The 21,633-nt window shown below is 43.8% G+C and overlaps 1 protein-coding gene across 4 annotated transcripts in view; it reads left to right on the top strand.

Annotated features, from left to right (window-relative positions):
* Positions 1 to 21,633, top strand: part of MSRA (methionine sulfoxide reductase A) — a 291,902-nt gene that overhangs the window by 175,273 nt on the left and 94,996 nt on the right. For all 4 annotated transcript variants that reach the window (XM_065835518.2, XM_065835520.2, XM_071807150.1 and 1 more), the window contains exon 5: positions 11,757 to 11,863. In XM_065835518.2, coding sequence (XP_065691590.2) covers positions 11,757 to 11,863 — 107 coding nt within the window. The remainder of the gene's footprint in view (positions 1 to 11,756; positions 11,864 to 21,633) is intronic.

Below are 21,633 nucleotides of genomic sequence, written 5' to 3'. Positions count from 1 at the left end.
TGAGTTGTTTTGTAATTATAGCATAGCTGTGTTTGTAATTAAGGAGGGGAAGAGGATGGGATAGGACAAGGGGTGATGGCTTTAAGCTGAAAGAGGGGAGATTTAGAGTCGATATAAGGAAGATATTCTTCCCCATGATGTTGGTGAGGCACTGGAGCAGGTTCCGCAGAGAGGTGGTGGATGCTCCATCCCTGGAAGTGTTCAAGGGCAGGTTGGACGGGGCTCTGAGCAACCTGGGCTGGTGGAAGGTGTCCCTGCCCATGGCAGGAGGTTGGACTGGTTGGTCTCCAAGGTCCCTTTCAACCCAAACACTCAGAATCATGGTGTGAATTTTGGGATTGTCCTGTGCAGGGACAGGAGCTGGACTCAATGATCCTTGTGGGTCCCTTCCAACTCATGACATTCTAGAATCCCTTTTACTTCAGGCCTTTGGTTTTTAACTGCTGAAGGAAAAGCTGGACTTCTCAATGCTTAGGACTGTCTTCAAATATCTGTGAAGTCCAAATATCCGTGGGTATGTGGTATGAATAACAGCAGCTGGATTTGCATTTGTATTTAGCAAATTAGAAAAGAGCAACCCCAGAAGGCCTTTTTCTGCAGACTTTATTGATGGACTGTTCCTAATCTTTATACAAGGAACACAACAAACAAAGTCAAAACAAAGTAGTACCAAATATTCTTTTCTTCCTCAAATAACCCACTAGTGAATTTACTGTACTTGGGTCTACAATTCTAAGGCACTGAAGCACGGCTTCATTAATCATAGTTTATGGTGATTATTAGTAGGCTTTTAATCTTTGTTTTCATGTATAATTAGGTACAAGAGGTCAAAGCCGACTCTATTCTAAACAACAATATTTTCAGTGAATGGTTGTTTTTCTCTGCCTGCAATTTGCTCTTGCATATTTATAAGAGCATACTCGTCTGTGTTTTGAGAGAGCAGTGTCCCATGAGTTTATCTGCTGATAGAAGCAAATGACAACACCGTTATTTTTATTAGCCCTAATTATTTTTATTACTATTGCAATAACACCTGGTGGATCATAGTAGGTTTAGATTAATAGTGTTAACACATGCCTAAATTTAGACAAGGTGTTAGCGAGGAACAGATAAATGAAGAGAAAGGAGAAGGAGTCTCTTCCAGGCATCTCTGCTCAATGCATTTGTTGGGCTTTGAAGACTATCAAGATCTTCAAGACCTCTCAAGGTCTTCGGTCAGGTTTGTCTGACCAGCATAGACATCTCAGGTGGGCTAAAGACTGAGATCAACCCACCTAAATGTAGGTGTTTCCATAGGGATGGAGTGTCTCAGCTCAATGAAGATCAAGTCAACATGGTTGGCTCACCCCAAATTAGGCACCTATTTTTGGTCAGCTTCTGGTTGCCTAAACCTGGAAGCTTAGTTCCAGCTGCACCAATAAATTCTGTTAAAAGATTTGACTACATCCATCCAGCCTCTGACAGATTTTTAAGAAGAGGCACCTCTCAAAGGTCCTATTGTCTGTTTCTGACAGAAAAAGTCTAAAAACTTGTGTAAAAATTAACCATTAAGTTTCTGGGCTGCAAGCGCACATTTCCAGCAATCTTAAGGAACTAATTAATTTGTAATGTCGTTGTCCTTGGGGATACTCAGAACTGGAGCGGACAAGGCCCTGGACAACCTACTGTAGCTGACACCGTTTTGAGGAGCATTGTTGGACTGGAGACCTCTACAAGTCCCTTCCAACCCCATCAGATCCATGATTCTGTTGTAGTGTCAAAGCTCCACCAGAAAACCCATATTCTGGTGGTTTTATGAAGGTTAAAGACCAGACATTAAAACTGTTGTTGTAGCCATGGTGTTTTAAGTACATCTGTAAGTCAGAATTTATAGGGAAAGTATTCCCTGTCTTGATCCCAAGGCAAATGGGGAAAACCAAAGCTATAGTTTTCTTCTTAACACCAAAAACCTTATATATTGACGGCTTTGTAAACCTTTTAGTCTATTGGCAGTGTAATCATAAAGTTTCTTTAATATGTGCAAGCTCATTAATGTATTGTAACCTTCTGAGGAAACTCTTCTATATTTCATTTATCCATCCTGCACCCCAGCACCCTGAAAATCATCAAGAACTCTCAATCCACAGCACTGGAACTAACTTCTTTTCTATTAACATTTTTCTCCTTTAATCATAGGCTATAAAGAGTTTAACTTTCCCTTGGCAACTTTAAAGCTGTATAGATGTAATCATTACGGTGAGTGATGACATCAAGCCAGGGTGACATGGTGCAATTGATTTTTACTAAATAATTACATGATGAGCTGGAAGAAGAAGTTTTATTAGTCTTAACTTAGCAAGGATTGATTGGGGAAAAGAAAATGACCAATCAGTATACGAGGTTTCTGCGGGGATAAGAAAATAAATGACAGCTGCAGAAAAGTCTATAAATCACAGAAAAAAATATGATGAAAATAAGAGTTGTGAACTGCCCTTTAAAATTTCACCGGGTGGCACAGAAAACTCCAACAGACCTCAGTCATTTATCTCCATTATGCTTGGGATCCTCTGAGAATAGCAAGGTTGACGAATGATGCCATTACATTCTTTTATTATTTTTAAATGGAGAGAAGATAAGGAATATTGTCTCAGTATTACTTTCAAATCATTGGAGGCTTGAGTCTTCCAAAGAAATCCCTGATATGGCCAATAAAATAAAATATGTTTTGCTTTAGCCTTCTGTGGCTGGAGAATGCTACTGGCTGGAGAGCAGTCAGGCAGAAAGGGACCTGGGGGGACTCATGGACAGGAAGCTCCACAGAAGCCAACAGTGTGCCCAGGTGGCCAAGAAGGCCAATGGTGTCCTGTCCTGTATCCAAACCAGCGTGGTCAGCAGGACAAGAGCAGTGATCCTTCCCCTGTACTCTGCACTGGGGAGGCCACACCTGGAGTATTGTGTTCAGTTCTGGGCCCCTCAGCTCAGGAAAGAGATTGAAGTGCTGGAGCGGGTCCAGAGAAGAGCAACAAGACTGGGGAAGGGACTTGAGCACAAGCCCTATGGGGAGAGGCTGAGGGAGCTGGGCTTGTTCAGTCTGGAGCAGAGGAGGCTTAGAGGTGAGCTCAGCACTCTCTAGAACGACCTGAAGGGCAGTTCTAGCCAGGGGGGATTGGGCTCTTCTCCCAGGCAGTCAGCAATAGGACAAGGGGGCATGGGCTTCAACTCTGCCAGGGGAAATTGAGGCTGGAGATGAGAAAGCAATTCTGTGCAGAGAGAGTGGTCAGCATTGGAATGGCTGCCCAGGGAGGTGCTGGACTCACCGGCCCTGGAGGTTTTGAAACTGAGATTGGCCATGGCACTTAGTATCACAGTATCACAGTATGTTTGGGATTGGAAGGGACCTCAAAAGATCATCTAGTCCAATCCCCCTGCTGGAGCAGGAACGCCTAGGTGAGGTCGCACAGGAATGTGTCCAGGCGGGCTTTGAATGTCTCCAGGGAAGGAGACTCCACAACCTCCCTGGGTAGCCTGTTCCAGTGCTCTGTTACCCTCACTGAGAAGAAGTTCTTTCCATGATCTGGTCAATGGACTGGAGTTGGACCAAGGGTTGCACTTGATGATCTCTGAGGTCTTTTCCAACCCAGTCCATTCTGTGATTCTTTAGGTAATGTATTCAAAAATCACTGTTTTGAACCAAATCGACTTGTTTGCAATTAGTTCTTCATTTCTGAAAAAAAAAAAAAAAGAAGTATACTACTGGGAAATATGTGGGTTTTTGTGTTTTTTTTGTTGTTGTTTGATTTGGGTTTTTTTTTACTGTTTTAAATTATTTTTTATTAACACTGTGGATATTCCTGTTTCTTATTGACTTCGAGATACTCTGGAGTTAGACTGGAAGGACAAAGACCTACCCAAGGTGCATCTCAGCAGAAACTCAAACTCTTTAAAGGGGCAACTCTTTTCCCCAGCCAAGAAGACACTGAAACTATGAAGGAAAAAGCACTGCCCAGCTGAATAGGAGCAGGGATCATTCCATATATTCTAATTATTCAAATGGAAGAACTAGTAACTGCTTTGATGCTAAAGAATATGGGGAAGACCCAATTAAGTCGTTCCTACTCCAGTGGATCAGAAGATATCAGTGTTGGTAAGAGAGCTTTTCAGAGCCGTTGCTTTGATCGTTATCTGCATTTTGGCAGATGATAGTTTTTCCAGTGGCAATGTGTTTGTGGTGCATGGCAATTTTAATCTGGGAATTATTTCTTTTGGAGCATCTGGGAGACCATCACAGCTCCCCGTCCTTTCCATCTACCATCCTGTGGCGACAAAGTTCTGCTTTGCTTGAGTCAGAACAAGCGCTGAGCTCTTTAGGGCATTTTTTGATTAATTGGTGTTTTGGTCTCTGCTGGCACAGAATGGAAATTTTATGTTCTCTAGAGTGGTCCAGGCTGAGAACCACTGAGGTGCTTTGGTTGGCCAAAGCCAAACTCCTAAATATGATCCATGGCCAACATCTCAACACATTTAGAGCTCCAGATGCCCTCATCCTCCCTGGTTCTCCAGAGACAAGAGCTTACAAGGACTGGCCAGCGCTCACGCTGTGCTTTGGCTTTATGCTCTTTGGCACCACGCAGACGAATCAAAAACCACATATTTCTGTATCTTGCCAGAGGTGTGGAAGTTCCATGCTTTTCTATCAGTTCTAAAATCACCCTCTCTATCTAAACGTCTCTTTGAGGAGAGATTTTTAAGGCTGTTCTCAGCATTGCAACTGATGTTCTTTGTCTTGGCTATCAATGGCATGTGCCGGCCTCTGAACTCTAGGGTGTTTGTTCTTGTTACTGGTGGATGTGTACCTGACCACCCTGGCACGGAGTCAGATATTTGCCTTTTTGCACCACTGACAACACTAAAGCGTGGCCAGATGAAACTGTGTCATCTTGCAAACCCTGAGCTGACCAAGAGGATTCTGGTGTCAGAATCCTGGAGGATCTGATGTGGAGGTCAAGGATTTGCCTCCTCTCTGAACATTAGAATCATAGAATCAATTCAGTTGGAAGAGACCCTCAGGATCATCGAGTCCAACCATAACATAGCTCAAGCACTAAACCATGTCCCTAAGAATCTCATCTAAACACCTTTTAAACCCCTCTAGGGATGGTGATTATACCACTTCCTTGGGCAGCCTTGTCCCAATACCCAACAGCCCTTTCCAGGAAGAATTCTTTCCTAATATCCAGTCTAAACATCTCCTGATCCAACTTGAGGCCATGAGATACAAATCAGATGGATCACCCCGACTTTGGCTTCCTCCACATCACGTCAGGGACATTGGGTAGCCCTTGGAAGTCAACCCGGTTGTTTCTAGTTATAGAGATTCCAATCAACACTGGGAACTTGTGACAAAGCAGACCAAGTCTGATGCTACTTGTAAGAGGACATTCTGCTTTCAGGCCTCCTTCTTCAAACTACTTGTAGGTGAGAAATGGGCTTGAGCTCACTCAGAGTGTATCTACTGGTCATTACAGCTGCAGAGAAAGCTTTTTCTGTGTTATTTCACTCTTTCATTGCAAAGTTTCTGAAAGAGTTGGTGAAGGTCAGAGACCTCATTCCTCAATGTGTATATATATATATATATAAAAACATCTTTAAGAAGCAACTTGATTATCATCTCAACCTGGAATGAAAAAGTTCATGCCCTACTTATAGATTTCACCATACATTATATCCTTGAGGAAAAAAGCTATCTACTCTAAATTCTATCCCCAAATTGGCAGGTTTTGCATGGAGTGACTTTAAGGCGTCCTGTGGATGAACAGTTGTAGGCAATCAGCACTTCCTTGCCTAGAAGACCCAGCTGCTCTGAAGATGTAAAGCTGAAGCTTGGTAGGAATTATTCCTTCATTCAGTAGTGAATATTAAGACAAACCTGATTCGCTGGTTTGACTTGGAATTAAAGAAAAGTCATATGCATCTCTTAAAAATGGAGTTTGTCACAGTTCAAAAACATCTCAGAATAATCATAAAATTCTTTGTGAAGAGGGTTTTATGGGAAATCTGATCCTCAACTGCATCCATTAGCGATAATAAATATTACTTTAATCCATCCGATCCAGAATGTCAAGAGCTTTATTCATTTTTCTGTGAAAATGTAACAAAGGTAGTGGTCATTCAAAGTACTTCCGAATCTCAATGCTTTTTTCAATTTGTGATTGCGATTTGCAATAGGTACTGGATTTGAAGGGTGTTTAACAAATGAGTTTAAGTTAAGTCCTATTTAATCACCTGGAATGATGTAGACAAGGTGAATGGCTTGAAGCCTGTGGAGATTATTTGTTGTTTTAATTGTATTACTATAAACTTAGAAGAAATTCGTTAGACTTTCTTTCAGACAAAGCCAAGATTGTTAAGCTCATTCATCCTACCACAGCTGTTTAGTAAATTGAATTTCTTAGCTTATTTGCTACTCATTGAGTTAGTGGATCTCAACAGGTAAGTCTTGCCAGAGGGTTTTAGAAAATCAGTGATGGACCCTTGAGAAATAAGTTTGTACATGTGAAGTACGTTACAAATAACAGCAATGGTGGCAAGTGGTTATGTCTATGCACATGGAATTTGTTTTATTTTATTATCTTGTAGTCTTTGCGGGTTAGATAATGTATTAGCTACTTATTGTGGGAGAGTTAGGTACAAATTCATTGAAGTAACAAGTACAAATAAATGACATTTTGGCTTGCATGATTGATCATGTTAAGGCTACACTTTTGGGTAATTTTTACAATATATGTTGACTCTTCATAGCTAGTGGATGGTTTAAGAGTGCAGGACAACCCTTGAGTTCTAGAAGGGGCTGTTATTATTGCACAGTCTGACCTCCTTAACTTTAGAATTTCATTACTGGCTTTGTGCAGCCCTTTGATCTTAGGTATATCTTTGAGGAAAATGTATATCTATGATTTTGTCCTGGACGTGAAGCTCTCAGGAAAGGGATGTGGCTTTAGGTGCATTGTTCCGATGAAAAATGCTCTTCACTATCTGAGTGTTGCCGTATTTCCCATCTGGATTTTGCACACTTTGGCTTTCAGTTGCCCTACCTAGTTAAGCAACTTCGGCAAGAATAAAGAGCCTGATTTATTCAAGTTATTTCTCTATCTATGTATTTATAAATCAGAGTCTGTTCTCCTCTTAACCTTCCCTTCAATAAATTAATTAACCTGACCACTTCCCTATTACTATGTAATGGTGGCATATGCATATATTACATCACAGAATCACAGAATTGACTGGGTTGGAAAAGACCTCAGAGATCATCCAGTCCAACCCTTGGTCCAACTCCAGTCCATTGACCAGATCATGGCACTAAGTGCCATGGCCAATCTCAGTTTCAAAACCTCCAGGGCCGGTGAGTCCAGCACCTCCCTGGGCAGCCATTCCAATGCTGACCACTCTCTCTGCACAGAATTGCTTTCTCATCTCCAGCCTCAATTTCCCCTGGCAGAGTTGAAGCCCATGCCCCCTTGTCCTATTGCTGACTGCCTGGGAGAAGAGCCCAATCCCCCCTGGCTAGAACTGCCCTTCAGGTCGTTCTAGAGAGTGCTGAGCTCACCTCTAAGCCTCCTCTTCTCCAGACTGAACAAGCCCAGCTCCCTCAGCCTCTCTCCATAGGTCTTGTGCTCAAGTCCCTTCCCCAGTCTTGTTGCTCTTCTCTGGACCCGCTCCAGCACTTCAATCTCTTTCCTGAGCTGAGGGGCCCAGAACTGAACACAATACTCCAGGTGTGGCCTCCCCAGTACAGAGTACAGGGGAAGGATCACTGCCCTTGTCCTGCTGACCACGCTGGTTTGGATACAGGACAGGACACCATTGGCCTTCTTGGCCACCTGGGCACACTGTTGGCTCATGTGGAGCTTCCTGTCCATGAGTCCCCCCAGGTCCCTTTCTGCCTGACTGCTCTCCAGCCACTCTGTGCCAGCCTGGACCACTGCAGGGGGTTGTTGTGGCCAAAGTGCAGGACCCGGCACTTGGCCTTGTTGAACTTCATCCCACTGGAATCAGCCCATTTTTCCAGTCTATCCAGATCCCTCTGCAGAGCCCTCCTGCCTTCCAATAGGTCAACACTCCTGCCCAACTTGGTGTCATCAGCGAATTTTCTGATGGTGGTCTCAATCCCCTCATCTAAGTCATCAATAAAGATGCTAAACAGGACTGGACGCAACAGACCCCTGGGGACACCACTAGTGGCTTGTTTATCTTCTCACTCAGACCACTGTGCACATGAGCTCTTGCTAAACTCATTCTTTTGAAACAGATGCTAGAAACTGGCACACTATGTAGTGATCCTCGGTTTATAGAGATTTTAGTAATCTGTTCCCTAGTTGGCTATTAAGTAGTTTGTTAAGCAATAAATAGATTTGTAGAATGCTAATGCTTAAGCTCAAACATCAATCAGCATTAACATATCCTGGCAAAACTAATGCTCTGCTGGCCTGTACTCATTTTATATCTCACTCTTCAGTAGCTCTGGCTTTAAAAGAGCTCCCGACAACCCTAAAATAACTTGCAAAGAAATGAGCAAAATATTCTCTGCCTTGCAGACCAAATTATTAAGTATTGATGAAGAGCTGAGTTGTTGTTCTTCTGTGTAATAATGTAACATTTTAGCGGTTAAAAAATAACCCAAATCATCAGAAAACTCCATAATATTTTTCAGAATCACATTCACTCGTGGTCACTGAATGGACTTTTTGTCCAAACGCATCTTTGAAAACATTTCTGCATCTTCCAGTTCATCAATATTTCAGTCGGATTTCATTTGTTTGTTGTACTGTCCTTTAAAGCATTTTTCTGTTTACTTGGAAAGTATGAGAGAGATAAAAGTTATCGTGTTTTAATAAGTAGTATTATGTTGATAGCATCTTTCCCCCCAAGTACCACAGGCTTTTCTCTACCTCTTGCCCTTTGCTAGGGGGTAGCAGGACCTACAGTTTTATTCCGTTTCATCTCCATCGTCCTGAGAGTTGATGATAATCTTCAAAGGGGTTTCTGTCCAAAGACAAATCGCAATCATTTCCAGTTTGTCTGGGCTTGCACTCGCTCCAGCTTTTTTTCTCATCCAAGTTCACAATAAAGCACCAAACTCAAAATTAATACGTTTTATTACGGCAAAGCGAAAAATTCTGCTCTAGCGTGGGCTGATTCCAATGGGCTGAAGTTCAACAAGGCCAAGTGCCGGGTCCTGCACTTTGGCCACAACAACCCCCTGCAGCGCTCCAGGCTGGCACAGAGTGGCTGGAGAGCAGTCAGGCAGAAAGGGACCTGGGGGGACTCATGGACAGGAAGCTCCACATGAACCAACAGTGTGCCCAGGTGGCCAAGAAGGCCAATGGTGTCCTGTCCTGTATCCAAATCAGCGTGGTCAGCAGGACAAGGGCAGTGATCCTTACCCTGTGCTCTGCATTAGGGAGGCCACACCTGGAGTATTGTGGTCAGTTCTGGGCCCCTCAGCTCAGGAAAGAGATTGAAGTGCTGGAGCGGGTCCAGAGAAGAGCAACAAGACTGGGGAAGGGACTTGAGCACAAGCCCTATGGGGAGAGGCTGCGGGAGCTGGGCTTGTTCAGTCTGGAGAAGAGGAGGCTTAGAGGTGAGCTCAGCACTCTCTAGAACGACCTGAAGGGCAGTTCTAGCCAGGGGGGATTGGGCTCTTCTCCCAGGCAGTCAGCAATAGGACAAGGGGGCATGGGCTTCAACTCTGCCAGGGGAAATTGAGGCTGGAGATGAGAAAGCAATTCTGTGCAGAGAGAGTGGTCAGCATTGGAATGGCTGCCCAGGGAGGTGCTGGACTCACCGGCCCTGGAGGTTTTGAAACTGAGATTGGACATGGCACTTAGTGCCATGATCTGGTCAATGGACTGGAGTTGGACCAAGGGTTGGACTTGAAGATCTCTGAGGGCTTTTCCAACCCAGCCAATTCTGTGATTCTGTGGCCGCCCAGGACCGCGTGGTGCCAAACCAGATCTGAAATAGTCACCTAAGGGGATAATAACTTTCTCGCTGCTTTGGCTGCTTTTATAGTTTCATAGGTAGAATCCATCTCATATTTTAGGAATCTGGACATAAACAACTTCATAGAACTAGTCTTTCTGAAGGGATTACATTTATCAGCAGTAAAGTAGCTAATCCTTCTACCAAATTTACTCAGTTATCATATAATTTCAAGGAGTTACTGAGTATGTAAAACTAGGGGTTTGGTTTTTTTCCCTAATGTTAGATGTATTATATAAATAAAAGTGTTGTATCCTTTTCCCATTTGTATTATCCCCTTATAGATTGCAAGTAGAATTTAGTAGAGATTACATGTATACATATATACAACTATATATTACTACGTATTTTCTACTTCTCCCAAACTCAAAAAAACTGTGAACGCCATAGGAATGTCGTTCTACAGTACTAATGGAACCAGACTTTCTTTAAACCTTCTCCTTCACATAATTCTCCATCCGACTCCTTGGGAGCTCAGATTTGAGAGCTTCGAAAGAGTCTTTTTTTCTCTCTGTAACTTGTGGTGAAGATGCCAGGAATTGATAACTTCAGAGTTCATTCAGTGATAACACGCATGATCTTGTAGCAAGATCATTGCTTTGTGAATAGAGGAGAATAACTCGTTATCTCCAGGGGTATTTTGAACCTTTCTCTCATTAAGCTTAAAACAGTCCTCCAGCATAAGAAAATTTTTAAGCACTTGGTAAAATAAACTTTTTATTTTGTAGCCATTTGCATGGCTCAAAAGAAATATTTTAAGAGTACTTTTGATGACAGTAGCCGCAGCTTGGTGATTTAAGGTTTTATATCTGTACTTGGCTACTGTCTGATGTACCACAGAATCACAGGATCCCAGAATCCCAGAATGGCAGGGGTTGGAGGGGACCTGGAAAGCTCATCCAGTGCAATCCCCCCATGGAGCAGGAACACCCAGCTGAGGTTCCACAGGAAGGTGTCCAGGCGGGTTTGAATGTCTGCAGAGAAGGAGACTCCACAACCTCCCTGGGCAGCCTGGGCCAGGCTCTGACACCCTCACCCCAGACAAGTTTCTTCTCCTCTTTCAGTGGAACCTCCTGTGTTCCAGTTTGCACCCATTACCCCTTGTCCTATCACTGGTTGTCACCGAGAAGAGTCTGACTCCATCCTCCTGACACTGCCCCTTTCCATATTGATCCCCATGAATGAGTCCCCCCTCAGTCTCCTCTTCTGCAGCTCCAGAGCCCCAGCTCCCTCAGCCTTTCCTCACACGGGAGATGCTCCACTCCCTTCAGCATCTTGGTGGCTGTGCTGGACTCTCTGCAGCAGTTCCCTGTCCTTCTGGAACTGAGGGGCCACAACTGGACACAAGATTCCAGGTGTGGTCTCCCCAGGGCAGAGCAGAGGGGCAGGAGAACCTCTCTGACCTACTGACCACCCCCTTCTAACCCACCCCAGGTACCATTGGCCTTCCTGGCCACAAGGGCCCAGTGCTGGTTCACGGTCATTTACCAAAATGTAAAATGCTCGAATTTCATTTGGACGTCATTTAAAAGGAGCTTTCAAACTTGGATCTTTTCAGGAGTATTTAAACAAAGAAAGACTTGGACTTCCTAAAAATACCTACTGAGTATGCAGGGACGAGATTGTGCTAATCCAGGTGTATGGGACGTCCTGAATTTAGGTCTGTTGGATTAGCGCCTGCAGCCCCGTTGGGCAGGGAGGCTGATCCTCACGGTGCGATGTGTTTTCTCTCTCCCCAGGAATGCGACAGGGTAATGACGTTGGCACCCAGTATCGCTCGGCCATCTACACTCTTTCTCCTGAACAGATGGATGCTGCCTTGAGATCGAAGGAAGAATATCAAAAGGTAACATTGAGCGTGACATGGAATTGCTTCACGTATAAGCAGAGGTCAAACATTTCACCTACTCACACAAAATCACTTTTTGTTCTGTGCGTCGTCTCTGTGTTGCGACTGGGACTCCTTATTCCAATACCGAACTTGTATTGTATTTGCTGTAAATTCCAGCTTTTATGAATACTTTATTTTTGGTGAGTCATTTTTTAATTATGCAGGAAGAAAATCAGCTACTTATGCATTGACAATTTTAATCTCTTCTAGAATTTGTTTTGTTTTGTACGTGGGTTGACTGGAACAAACGTCTGTCATCTTAAGGCTATTCAAGTGCATCTGGACCCCATACTCTGAAGTGTAGCCGAGATATCAGAGTTCTTGAACGTTGGGGGAAAGTCCTGATCAATATTTGAGCTTGGTAACTCAGGATCATCCACCTACTGCTTATCAGATACTTCTATCAAGCCATTCCATGCATGTCTTTGATTAAATGTGGCAGCTCATGAGTTAGTAAGACTATTTGTTTTGACACTGGGATTTGTGTGAGAGAAGATTGACCTTTTCTCTTTTTACACACAGTTCTGTTTTTCAGTGAAGGTGGATTCTGTCTCTCCCTGCCACATAAACTATTATTTAACTAAAGGCAGAGGGATTAGTGTCCTGTAGTGTTGCTGTCTGATCTGCATTGTGGTCTTGATAATGCAAGATCCAGATTTGGCAGCAGAGAGATAAAAATTCTCATCACTGTCCTGTCCTGTATCCAAACCAGCGTGGTCAGCAGGACAAGGGCAGTGATCCTTCCCCTGTACTCTGCATTAGGGAGGCCACACCTGGAGTGTTGTGTTCAGTTCTGGGCCCCTCAGGTCAGGAAAGAGATTGAAGTGCTGGAGCGGGTCCAGAGAAGAGCAACAAGACTGGGGAAGGGACTTGAGCACAAGCCCTATGGGGAGAGGCTGAGGGAGCTGGGCTTGTTCAGTCTGGAGAAGAGGAGGCTTAGAGGTGAGCTCAGCACTCTCTAGAACGACCTGAAGGGCAGTTCTAGCCAGGGGGGGATTGGGCTCTTCTCCCAGGCACTCAGCAATAGGACAAGGGGGCATGGGCTTCAACTCTGCCAGGGGAAATTGAGGCTGGAGATGAGAAAGCAATTCTGTGCAGAGAGAGTGGTCAGCATTGGAATGGCTGCCCAGGGAGGTGCTGGACTCACCGGCCCTGGAGGTTTTGAAACTGAGATTGGCCATGGCACTTAGTGCCATGATCTGGTCAATGGACTGGAGCTGGACCAAGGGTTGGACTTGAGGATCTCTGAGGTCTTTTCCAACCCAATCCATTCTGTGATCTGTGAAATAAATTGCACACCTAGAACATCAGAGCAATGGGCAGAGTAACTATTATGTAGTGTTAAAGTAATATCAGCTTTCATACACTCCCTTGTTTTATAACTGCACTGAAGAGCTATGTTGCAGAACCAGGGTTTGTGGTGAATATCTCATGTTACAGAACGAGTTTTGAAGAGTGAGGTTGTGTCAGTCGGAAGCGTGTACCGAGGTATGAACTGTGCAGTTTGGTTGTCATAAATGTGTGTATGACACCGATGTGCGCTGGTCGGACTGGTTTGTACATGCAGCTGGTGATATTTTGCATGCAACGAGATGCTCCGAACTGCAAGTAACTAATTTCCAAGTCGTTCTTAGCAGTGTGATAACTGTGCATGTCAATTAGTTTTTCAATGACATGGGTATTTTCTCAGGAGTAGCTGAACACTTGGGGATAAGTCAGTCTTGCAGGTGTTTATCTTTGTTAACGGAGTGGTTCCTGAAGGTTCGCTATTCCCATTTATCATGCAGAACTCCTTTCTACTTGTAGTTTACCTTAGAACCGTCACTTTTCCAAGTGGTTTTTGATCCTTTTTGTTAGCATCCGCTGACCAACAGCACGCTGCAAATCTCACAGCTTTCAGTTTGCTTTCTCAGCTCTCCTGTTCTCTGCTGTTATTTGTCATTAAATTAATACTGACTTGAAAGCAAAATTATGGTGTAGAAGATCGCAGTATGATATTACAGACTTTTCCATCATCAAATAGATTTTCTTAATGGCACAATTTAAAATTTACCTACTTTGAAGTCTATCACCATTTGAAAAGTGTGTATAATTAGTACATTTATATAATTAGGCAGAACTCTGTATGTGATCACGTTTTCGCACTGAAGGAAGGGGAAGGAAGGGCCTGTGTTGCCAACTAAGGAAACACACAAATATGTGCTGGAATTCTAGAGGATACGCAGTTTCTACCTATTATCAACAACAAAACCTACAATATCATCTACTGTGACATTTCAGTAGCGGTAGGATGGTTGTACTGGAAATACACTGAGCAAACAGTACATTCAGGAATCCTTTTTCATATTAAATCTTTTGCATTACATTATTTTAATGTGAACGTAATACAACCACTCTCCTTATTATTGCAGTAATTTAAAATAAATACCAGTACAATAACTGTAGTACGTATGAGTTTTTTGGCACAGCAAATGAATAAACCCCAAATGTAGTTTATTTTTTTAGAATCATAGAATCATTCCAGTGGGATGAGACCCTCAAGATCATCAAGTCCAACCATAACCCAACTCTGGCACTAAACCATGTCCCTAAGAACCTCTTCTATGTGCCTTTTAACCTCTCCAGGGATGGTGACTCTACCACTGCCTTGTTCCAGTGCCTGACAACCCTTTTCAGGGAGATTTTTTCCCTAAATTTGTTCACTGACTAATTGTGCATAAGCTCTTAAATGTCTTTCTGAGCTGAGGATCTGAAAGAGGGCTAAGAATGCCCTCCAAACAGAAAATGATCGATTTGCTGGATGAGTATTTTCATGAAGAGACGTAGGGTCGTTAATGTAAAGGAAACGCTTTTGTTTGTTGAGGATAAAAAACCTCCTAGCCCAAGGTTTATATCATGGATTCCTGCCTCTGGGACAGGCTGACCTCAGTGTTGGCTCCTCTCTAGAGGTCAGAGAGCTGTGGTCAACTCTGTCTGCACTCTGTATGGGCTGAGAGGAGCGGATCTGCAAAACCAGTTTATACTGAGGATCCAGAACACAGTATGTGCATTTCACAGAATGTCAGGGGTTGGGAGGGACCTGGAAAGCTCATCCAGTGCAATCCCCCCATGGAGCAGGAACACCCAGCTGAGGTTCCACAGGAAGGTGTCCAGGCGGGTTTGAATGTCTGCAGAGAAGGAGACTCCACAACCTCCCTGGGCAGCCTGGGCCAGGCTCTGACACCCTCACCCCAAACAAGTTTCTTCTCAAATTTAAGTGGAACCTCCTGTGTTTCAGTTTGCACCCATTGCCCCTTGTCCTGTCACTGGTTGTCACCGAGAAGAGCCTGGCTCCATCCTCCTGACACTCCCCCTTTCCACATTGATCCCCATGAATGAGTCCCCCCTCAGTTTCCTCTTCTCCAGCTCCAGAGCCCCAGCTCCCTCAGCCTTTCCTCACACGGGAGATGCTCCACTCCCTTTGTGTGTTCTTCAACAGCTGCAGTGTGGTCCTGTGAACCATGTGCCACCAGCAGATGGAAGTCAATGGTGCCTTTCTGGTTCAGCTCCATCAATAAGAATTGGGTTCATCCATCCCCAGACCACTCTGTGATGTGAACCAAAGCATGATAAGTAACAGTGATCAGGAGATTTCCTACAAAAACGCTCTTCTGCTCCATAATGAACCGCTAATGGAGCTTATACCTTTAGGGTGCTGCTATGCTTGAGTGGAGAAATACTATAGTTAAGTGCAGCACATCCCCAGCTCCCACCAGCCTACGAGTGAGAATCGTAATGCACTTTGAGCCCGAGTCTCCTGCAAGGTTACATCTATTTTAAGTTGCGAAACTTGTTGCTGATTCATGCAGCTGTTTCCACAGCTGAGAAATGGCGAGACAGCGATGAATATGCATTGAGCCGCGCGTCTTTAGCTGTTGATGAAGCCGAATGCACACAGAGTCAGCCAGTGGTAATATATATTATAAAACAATAGTGCTGCCGGTAAATTGTAACACAATGTAAGTGTAATCAGAACAACATCAAACGAGGGCCAGGGCTTGGTGAAAGTGCTGCGAATGAGCTGTTCCATCAGTTTTGCCTGAAGCCGAAGTTTTTTAATACAGTTGAACCTGAGGTTATTCAATTTTCAAGACAGTTGCTTGGCTGGATTTGGTTTTCAAATGAATTATCTAAATCCTTTGTATTTATTTTTTTGTGAACCATAGGCCTGCATTTGTTTTGTCAAGTACTGGCAATGGGTTTTCAGGCTCCAGGAATATATTGAGTCCCTTCCCTTCGTGTTGGACTTATTTAGTAGCATCCCCAAAATGCCAACATCTCTGCATCCTCGTGTAGGACAACACATAAAATGAACATTGTGAACAAAGAGCAACCGCAGGTCTATTGATTTGTTACGAAAGCAAATATTTGAGAGGGGAAAATCCGTCCACAAAGCAACTAAAGGGCCACTCTGTGAACAAATATGGATGAATTGAGCCTTGAGCTCTTGCCAGAGGTGCTGAGTGATAAGGAAACATGAAGCTCCTGGTTTGTTATAGCCAAGGGAAGTTGGTAGGAAAGCCACTGTCATTTGCTCCTATAGTTGTGATCTGGAAAGAGTAATAATGGCTCAAAGAGCCAAGAATATGGAAAAGCTGAGGTTTTATGAAGACATTAAAAATGTGGCCTTTAGTAAAAGCTATAATCTTGATATAATCTTGGAATGTTTCTCTGCAGGAGTGTGTTGTGATGCTGATAGAAACCCTCTCTGAAATCTAAACCAGCTGGTCAACAGATTGAGAAAACAAATCAAATAAAACAATAACTGCACCAAAGCCAGATTTACAAAGAAAAACAAGAAACAAGCCATGCTAATTGTTTGCTTTGGGGCCTGCAAATATGTCTCAGAAGTTCTAAAAGCATTGTAAGAGGAAGTGATTAAATTTAAAAGTTAAAATTAAGAATAAATATAGAAAATCCAGGCAGCTGAAACTAACCCATTGCCCAATCTGCTGCTGTGTAGAACAGCCTCTTTGTGCAAACATTGGTACCTATAAAACTGTAGGTGGGTAGACCTTCTGGAGATCTTGAAGGGGATGGTCTATGATGCTCAGAGGAGGGTCTGGATCACACTGCAGCCATAGAAAATATGTTCTAGTGAAGGCCTGAAGAAGACGCTCAGTTAAATGACTGAAACCACCTTTGACCTGGCCAAATACTCATTTTTCTTTGCATTTCATCAAATGGCATTTTCTGTTTATTTAGCAAAACACTTGGCCTGAAGAACATGAATTTGACCAAGCATCTAAAACTTTCCCCATGTTGCTGTGCTGTAGAATTTCACCTCGTGTCATGGGAAGAAAACATTTTAACATCACTACCAAGCTGACTTTATATTAAAATAATGAAATGTACAGGGTGTATATGGCAATATGGACACACAAATGAGCATCCCTGGAAAGCACAGGAGGACTAAAGACACCTCTGGTGCAGCATTTTACCAATTGCAGACTATTTCTGTTCCTCTCCATGCAGCAACAGCGCAAGGCAATGTTTTGTTAGCTTTTGATTCTGCATACATCCAGTTCATCTGCTCAAAGGCCGGGTGTTTCACTTAGCCCTTTGACTGCTGCAAATCTACATAATCATGCATTTGAATTTAGAAGTATGAACAACATTATGAAACCATACTTTCTATTTTACAATCCTTTTTTCATCTAGGAGGTCACGGAGTTCAGCGAAGAAGCCATTTGCTTCTTTGTGCTGCGAATGCCAAGCCAGTGCTTCAAGCTAACGCTTATATTGCACATTCAAACTAATATTAGACATTGCCCTACAATAAACTAATGTAAAATCCAATTGATCTGACTGCAAGAATGGTTTGTAAATCTAAACGTTTCCTGCTTTCTATTGCTTGCTCCGTTCAGCTTGTTGGTAATGTAAATACATCCTAAATGTGTCTAGACATCAAAATTTCATAGAATCATTTTGGTTGGAAGAGACCCTCAGGATCATTGAGTACAACCTTAACCTGACTCTAGAACTAACCTATCTACCTAAGAACCAGGTCTAAACGCCTCTTAAACCCCTCCAGGGATGGTGACTCCAGCACTGCCCTGGGCAGCCTGTTCCAATGCCCCACAGCCCTTTGGGGAAGAAATTGTTCCCCACATCCAACCCCAACCTCCCCTGGCGCAACTTGAGGCCATTTCCTCTTGTCCTATGATATACTTAGGCAGAGGAGTTCCCAGTCTTCATGGCATACCTCCATACTGATCTAGAAGATGAAGATTTAAAGGACTAAGATGACTTGCCTACCAGAGTCCAGTGCCATTCGAGATGTCTTACCCCATCTGGGTAGCCTCTCCAGCTGGGCACAGATCTCCTATGGGTCCCAGGTCACACCAATCTCATGGATTCTGTAGTGATTCCAATGCACTGAAGCCTGTAACTGTGTTCCACGTGGCTCAGTGGCATCCAGGATCATTCTGAAAGGGCTTCTAGTTCAGACTTTTGAGTTGCTTGACCTTGATTATGCATCTGATATAGCACTCTAAAAGTTTCACACGTGCATTAAACGTCAGGAGCATAAATTTGATAGTGATATTAATATTAGTAACGATGGTTTAAGTGTACACAGTGATTTTACAGGGAACAGGATGTAGTTTTTTTCTCTTAAGGAAGCTTTCAAGCCTCCTCGTTTAACTAAGAGATTAGTTGTGAGGAGGACATGATGAAATAGTCTAGAAGAAGGTCAAGGCAAAAGAAAGATTATTATGATTAACTGTTGCTGTTCTGTGTCAGACGTCGTTGTTTTGGGGTTAAATGTAGCCCTTAAAACTGACTCAAGCAAAAATTTCCAGGCAACAAAAACTGCACAAACATCTTGAGGTTTGTTGAGTCTCAAGATCTATTGAATCTCAAGATGGTTTTGAGAACGTTGTGTCTTAATTCTGCTCTGGCCTTTGAATCCGTCTATGTCCAGGTAAAAGATACAGCTTGTGGTGGGACTCTCTGCATTGGTTTGGAGAGAGGAACAGGAGTTACCCTGGTTTATAGTTTCCACACAAATTTTAAAAAGTGACACAAGCATTTTTAATGGGAATTATGAAGTCTGGGAGTATTACTTCTCCTGTCCAGTTTGCTTATCCTTAGTGCAAAGCTGTGGCATCCAAAGAACACTCTTCAAACCTCGTGTTTTCTCAGTGACAAAAGTGCCTTAGCCTGAATTAATATAATTAAGTATTCAGGTAAGTACTCGTGGAACATTTTCCCACTGTTTATCCAACTCTGTAATACAAAGCCAAGAATTTATCTGCAACGGGGCTTTTGAAGTCAGGGAGAAGAACATAATGGCACTTCAAGAAGTTCTGAGCACCACAAAGCTCACTCCTGGAAACAACAGATACTCAACGTTTATAAAATAAGCTGCTTGAGTACCTAACTATTGGCATAGGAGTATCCGCTTAAGCACTTGGTTCAAACAATTTGATAACCAGATGTACTACGGCATGGACTGACAATTGTTATACCCCGCTGAAGTTGCTTTTTAACTCTTGTTATGTTTGCTTGAATGCCTCTCAAGTTTTTTTTTGCAGGACTAAATGCACATCAGCTGCACAGCTGCAAATCCAGAGCAACACCATTAGAATCAATGGAATTACTTTGGATTCCCAGCAACGCAATTGAGATTAAAACCTGGCCCACGAGTTTCTTTGATTTCAGCATTTTTATTCCCCAGTGGATTGTCAGAGAATTCTGTGTATTGTTTTCTGTTTGAAGTGTGCCACTCGGAGAAATGTAGCTCTCAGCTCTAGGGAAAACAAGTCAATACTTCCTGGAAAGAAAAATCAGAGCTTGCTTTAGCAAGCAACGTTGTCATGCCTGTTGTGATCTTTTTGCATCAAGATCTTTTTCTCCTTTATTGACTTCCACAGATCGCTTGTAGACTCCCTTAATTTTTTAGATCCAGGGTGTCTACTGATTTCAGTAAGAGCTTGGTTGCGGAAAAAGGTCAGAATGGGCTTTTTGGTTGATGGGCAGTACTATCAACTGTATTATCAGACTTGTGAGACTGCAGATATTGATGTTTCGTGGATAAGGAATTAGTTGAATGGTCGCATCCAGAGAGTAGTGGTCAATGGCTCGACGTCTGTATGCAGATCAGTGACAAGTGCTGTCCTTCAAGGGTCTGTATTGGAACCAACACTGTTTAATATCTTCATCAGGGACACAGACAGCGAGGGCGAGTGCACCCTCAGCAGATTTGAGGATGACACCAAGCTGAGCGGTTCAGTTGACTCACCTGAGGGATGGGATCCATCCAGAGGGACCTGGACAAGTTTGAGAATTGGGTCCATGTGAACCTCATGAGGTTCAGCAAGGCCAAGTGCAAGGTCCTGCACTGGGGTCAGGGCAGCCCCTGGTATCAGCACAGGCTGGGGATGGAGGGATGGAGAGCAGCCCCCAGGAGAAGGACTTGGGGTGCTGGGGGTGTGAAAGACTGGATATGAGCTGGCAATGTGCACTTGCAGCCCAGAGGCCAATTGTATCTTGGGCGGCATCACAAGGAGCGTGGGCAGCAGGTTGAGGTTGGTGATTCTGCCCCTCTGCTCCACTCTGGTGAGACCCCCCTGCAGTGCTGGTCCAGCTCTGGGTCCTCAGCACAGGACACACATGGAGCTGCTGGAGAGGGGCCAGAGGAGCCCCAGAAATGATGCGAGGCTGGAACAGCTCTGCTGGGAGGACAGGCTGAGAGAGCTGGGGTGTTCAGCTGGAGAAGAGAAGCTCCGGGGAGACCTTAATGTGGCCTTTCTGGACTTAAAAAGGGCTGATAAGAAAGATGGGGACAGACTTTTGAGCAGGGCCTATTGCCATAGGACAAGGGGTGATGGTTTTAAACTAAAGGAGGGAGATTCAGGCCAGATATGAGGAAGAAATTGTGCTGAGGGTGGTGAGAGCCTGGCCCAGTTTGGGCAGAGAGGTGGTGGATGAACCATCCCTGGAGACATCGCAGGCCAGGCTGGACGGGGCTCTGAGCAACCTGAGCTGGTGAAGATGTCCCTGCTCATGGCAGGGGTGGCACTGGGGGAGCTGGGAAGGTCCCTTCAACCCAAACTGTTCTATGATTCTATAATTAAAACCAACCCGGCTAGGAAAAGTCAGGAGATGCCTCTTTGTGTTAATGTATATCCATCATTCCCAAGAAAGCACGGAGTTACAACAGATACTACCGTAAGGATTTTCTCAATGGTGTGTCAGTGGTGTTAAACCACTATATAAATCATGTTTGTACACAAGCATATGGCATTATATTGAGAGATTTTGTTAAGAGCTGCTGTGAAACACGAAGGAGGAGACCTTCTGGGCAGATGCTGCCATCTTTAGATATTTGGGGGTGTGTGAGGACATAAGAGGGATGGGATTTGCCTGAGTTCAGTCCTGTTTTACAAAATTCAAGGTCAGGAATCTCTGCTTCTGTGACTTTGATTTTAGTGAGTGACGCTATAGTTAGTAATTTTGTCATCTTATACTGAGGACTTGTCGTGGGGTACCACCTAGACCGACGTCTGCGTTCACACCAGGCATTGCTGCCAAGCAAGATCAAACGAAGCCCAGTTACAGCTCTCCAATGAGCTGAGCTAGAAAAAAGCAGTTCTTGTGCCTTTCTCTCTTCATTTTCCCACTACAAGGTTATTTCAGCATCTATTTGTTGCTTGTCTCCTCCCCACATTGTTTGGTAGCTC

The sequence above is a fragment of the Patagioenas fasciata genome, chromosome 3, assembly GCF_037038585.1.
Source record: "Patagioenas fasciata isolate bPatFas1 chromosome 3, bPatFas1.hap1, whole genome shotgun sequence".
In the NCBI taxonomy this organism is placed as follows: Eukaryota; Metazoa; Chordata; class Aves; order Columbiformes; family Columbidae; genus Patagioenas; species Patagioenas fasciata.
This window is presented reverse-complemented; position numbering and strand designations above follow the sequence as displayed.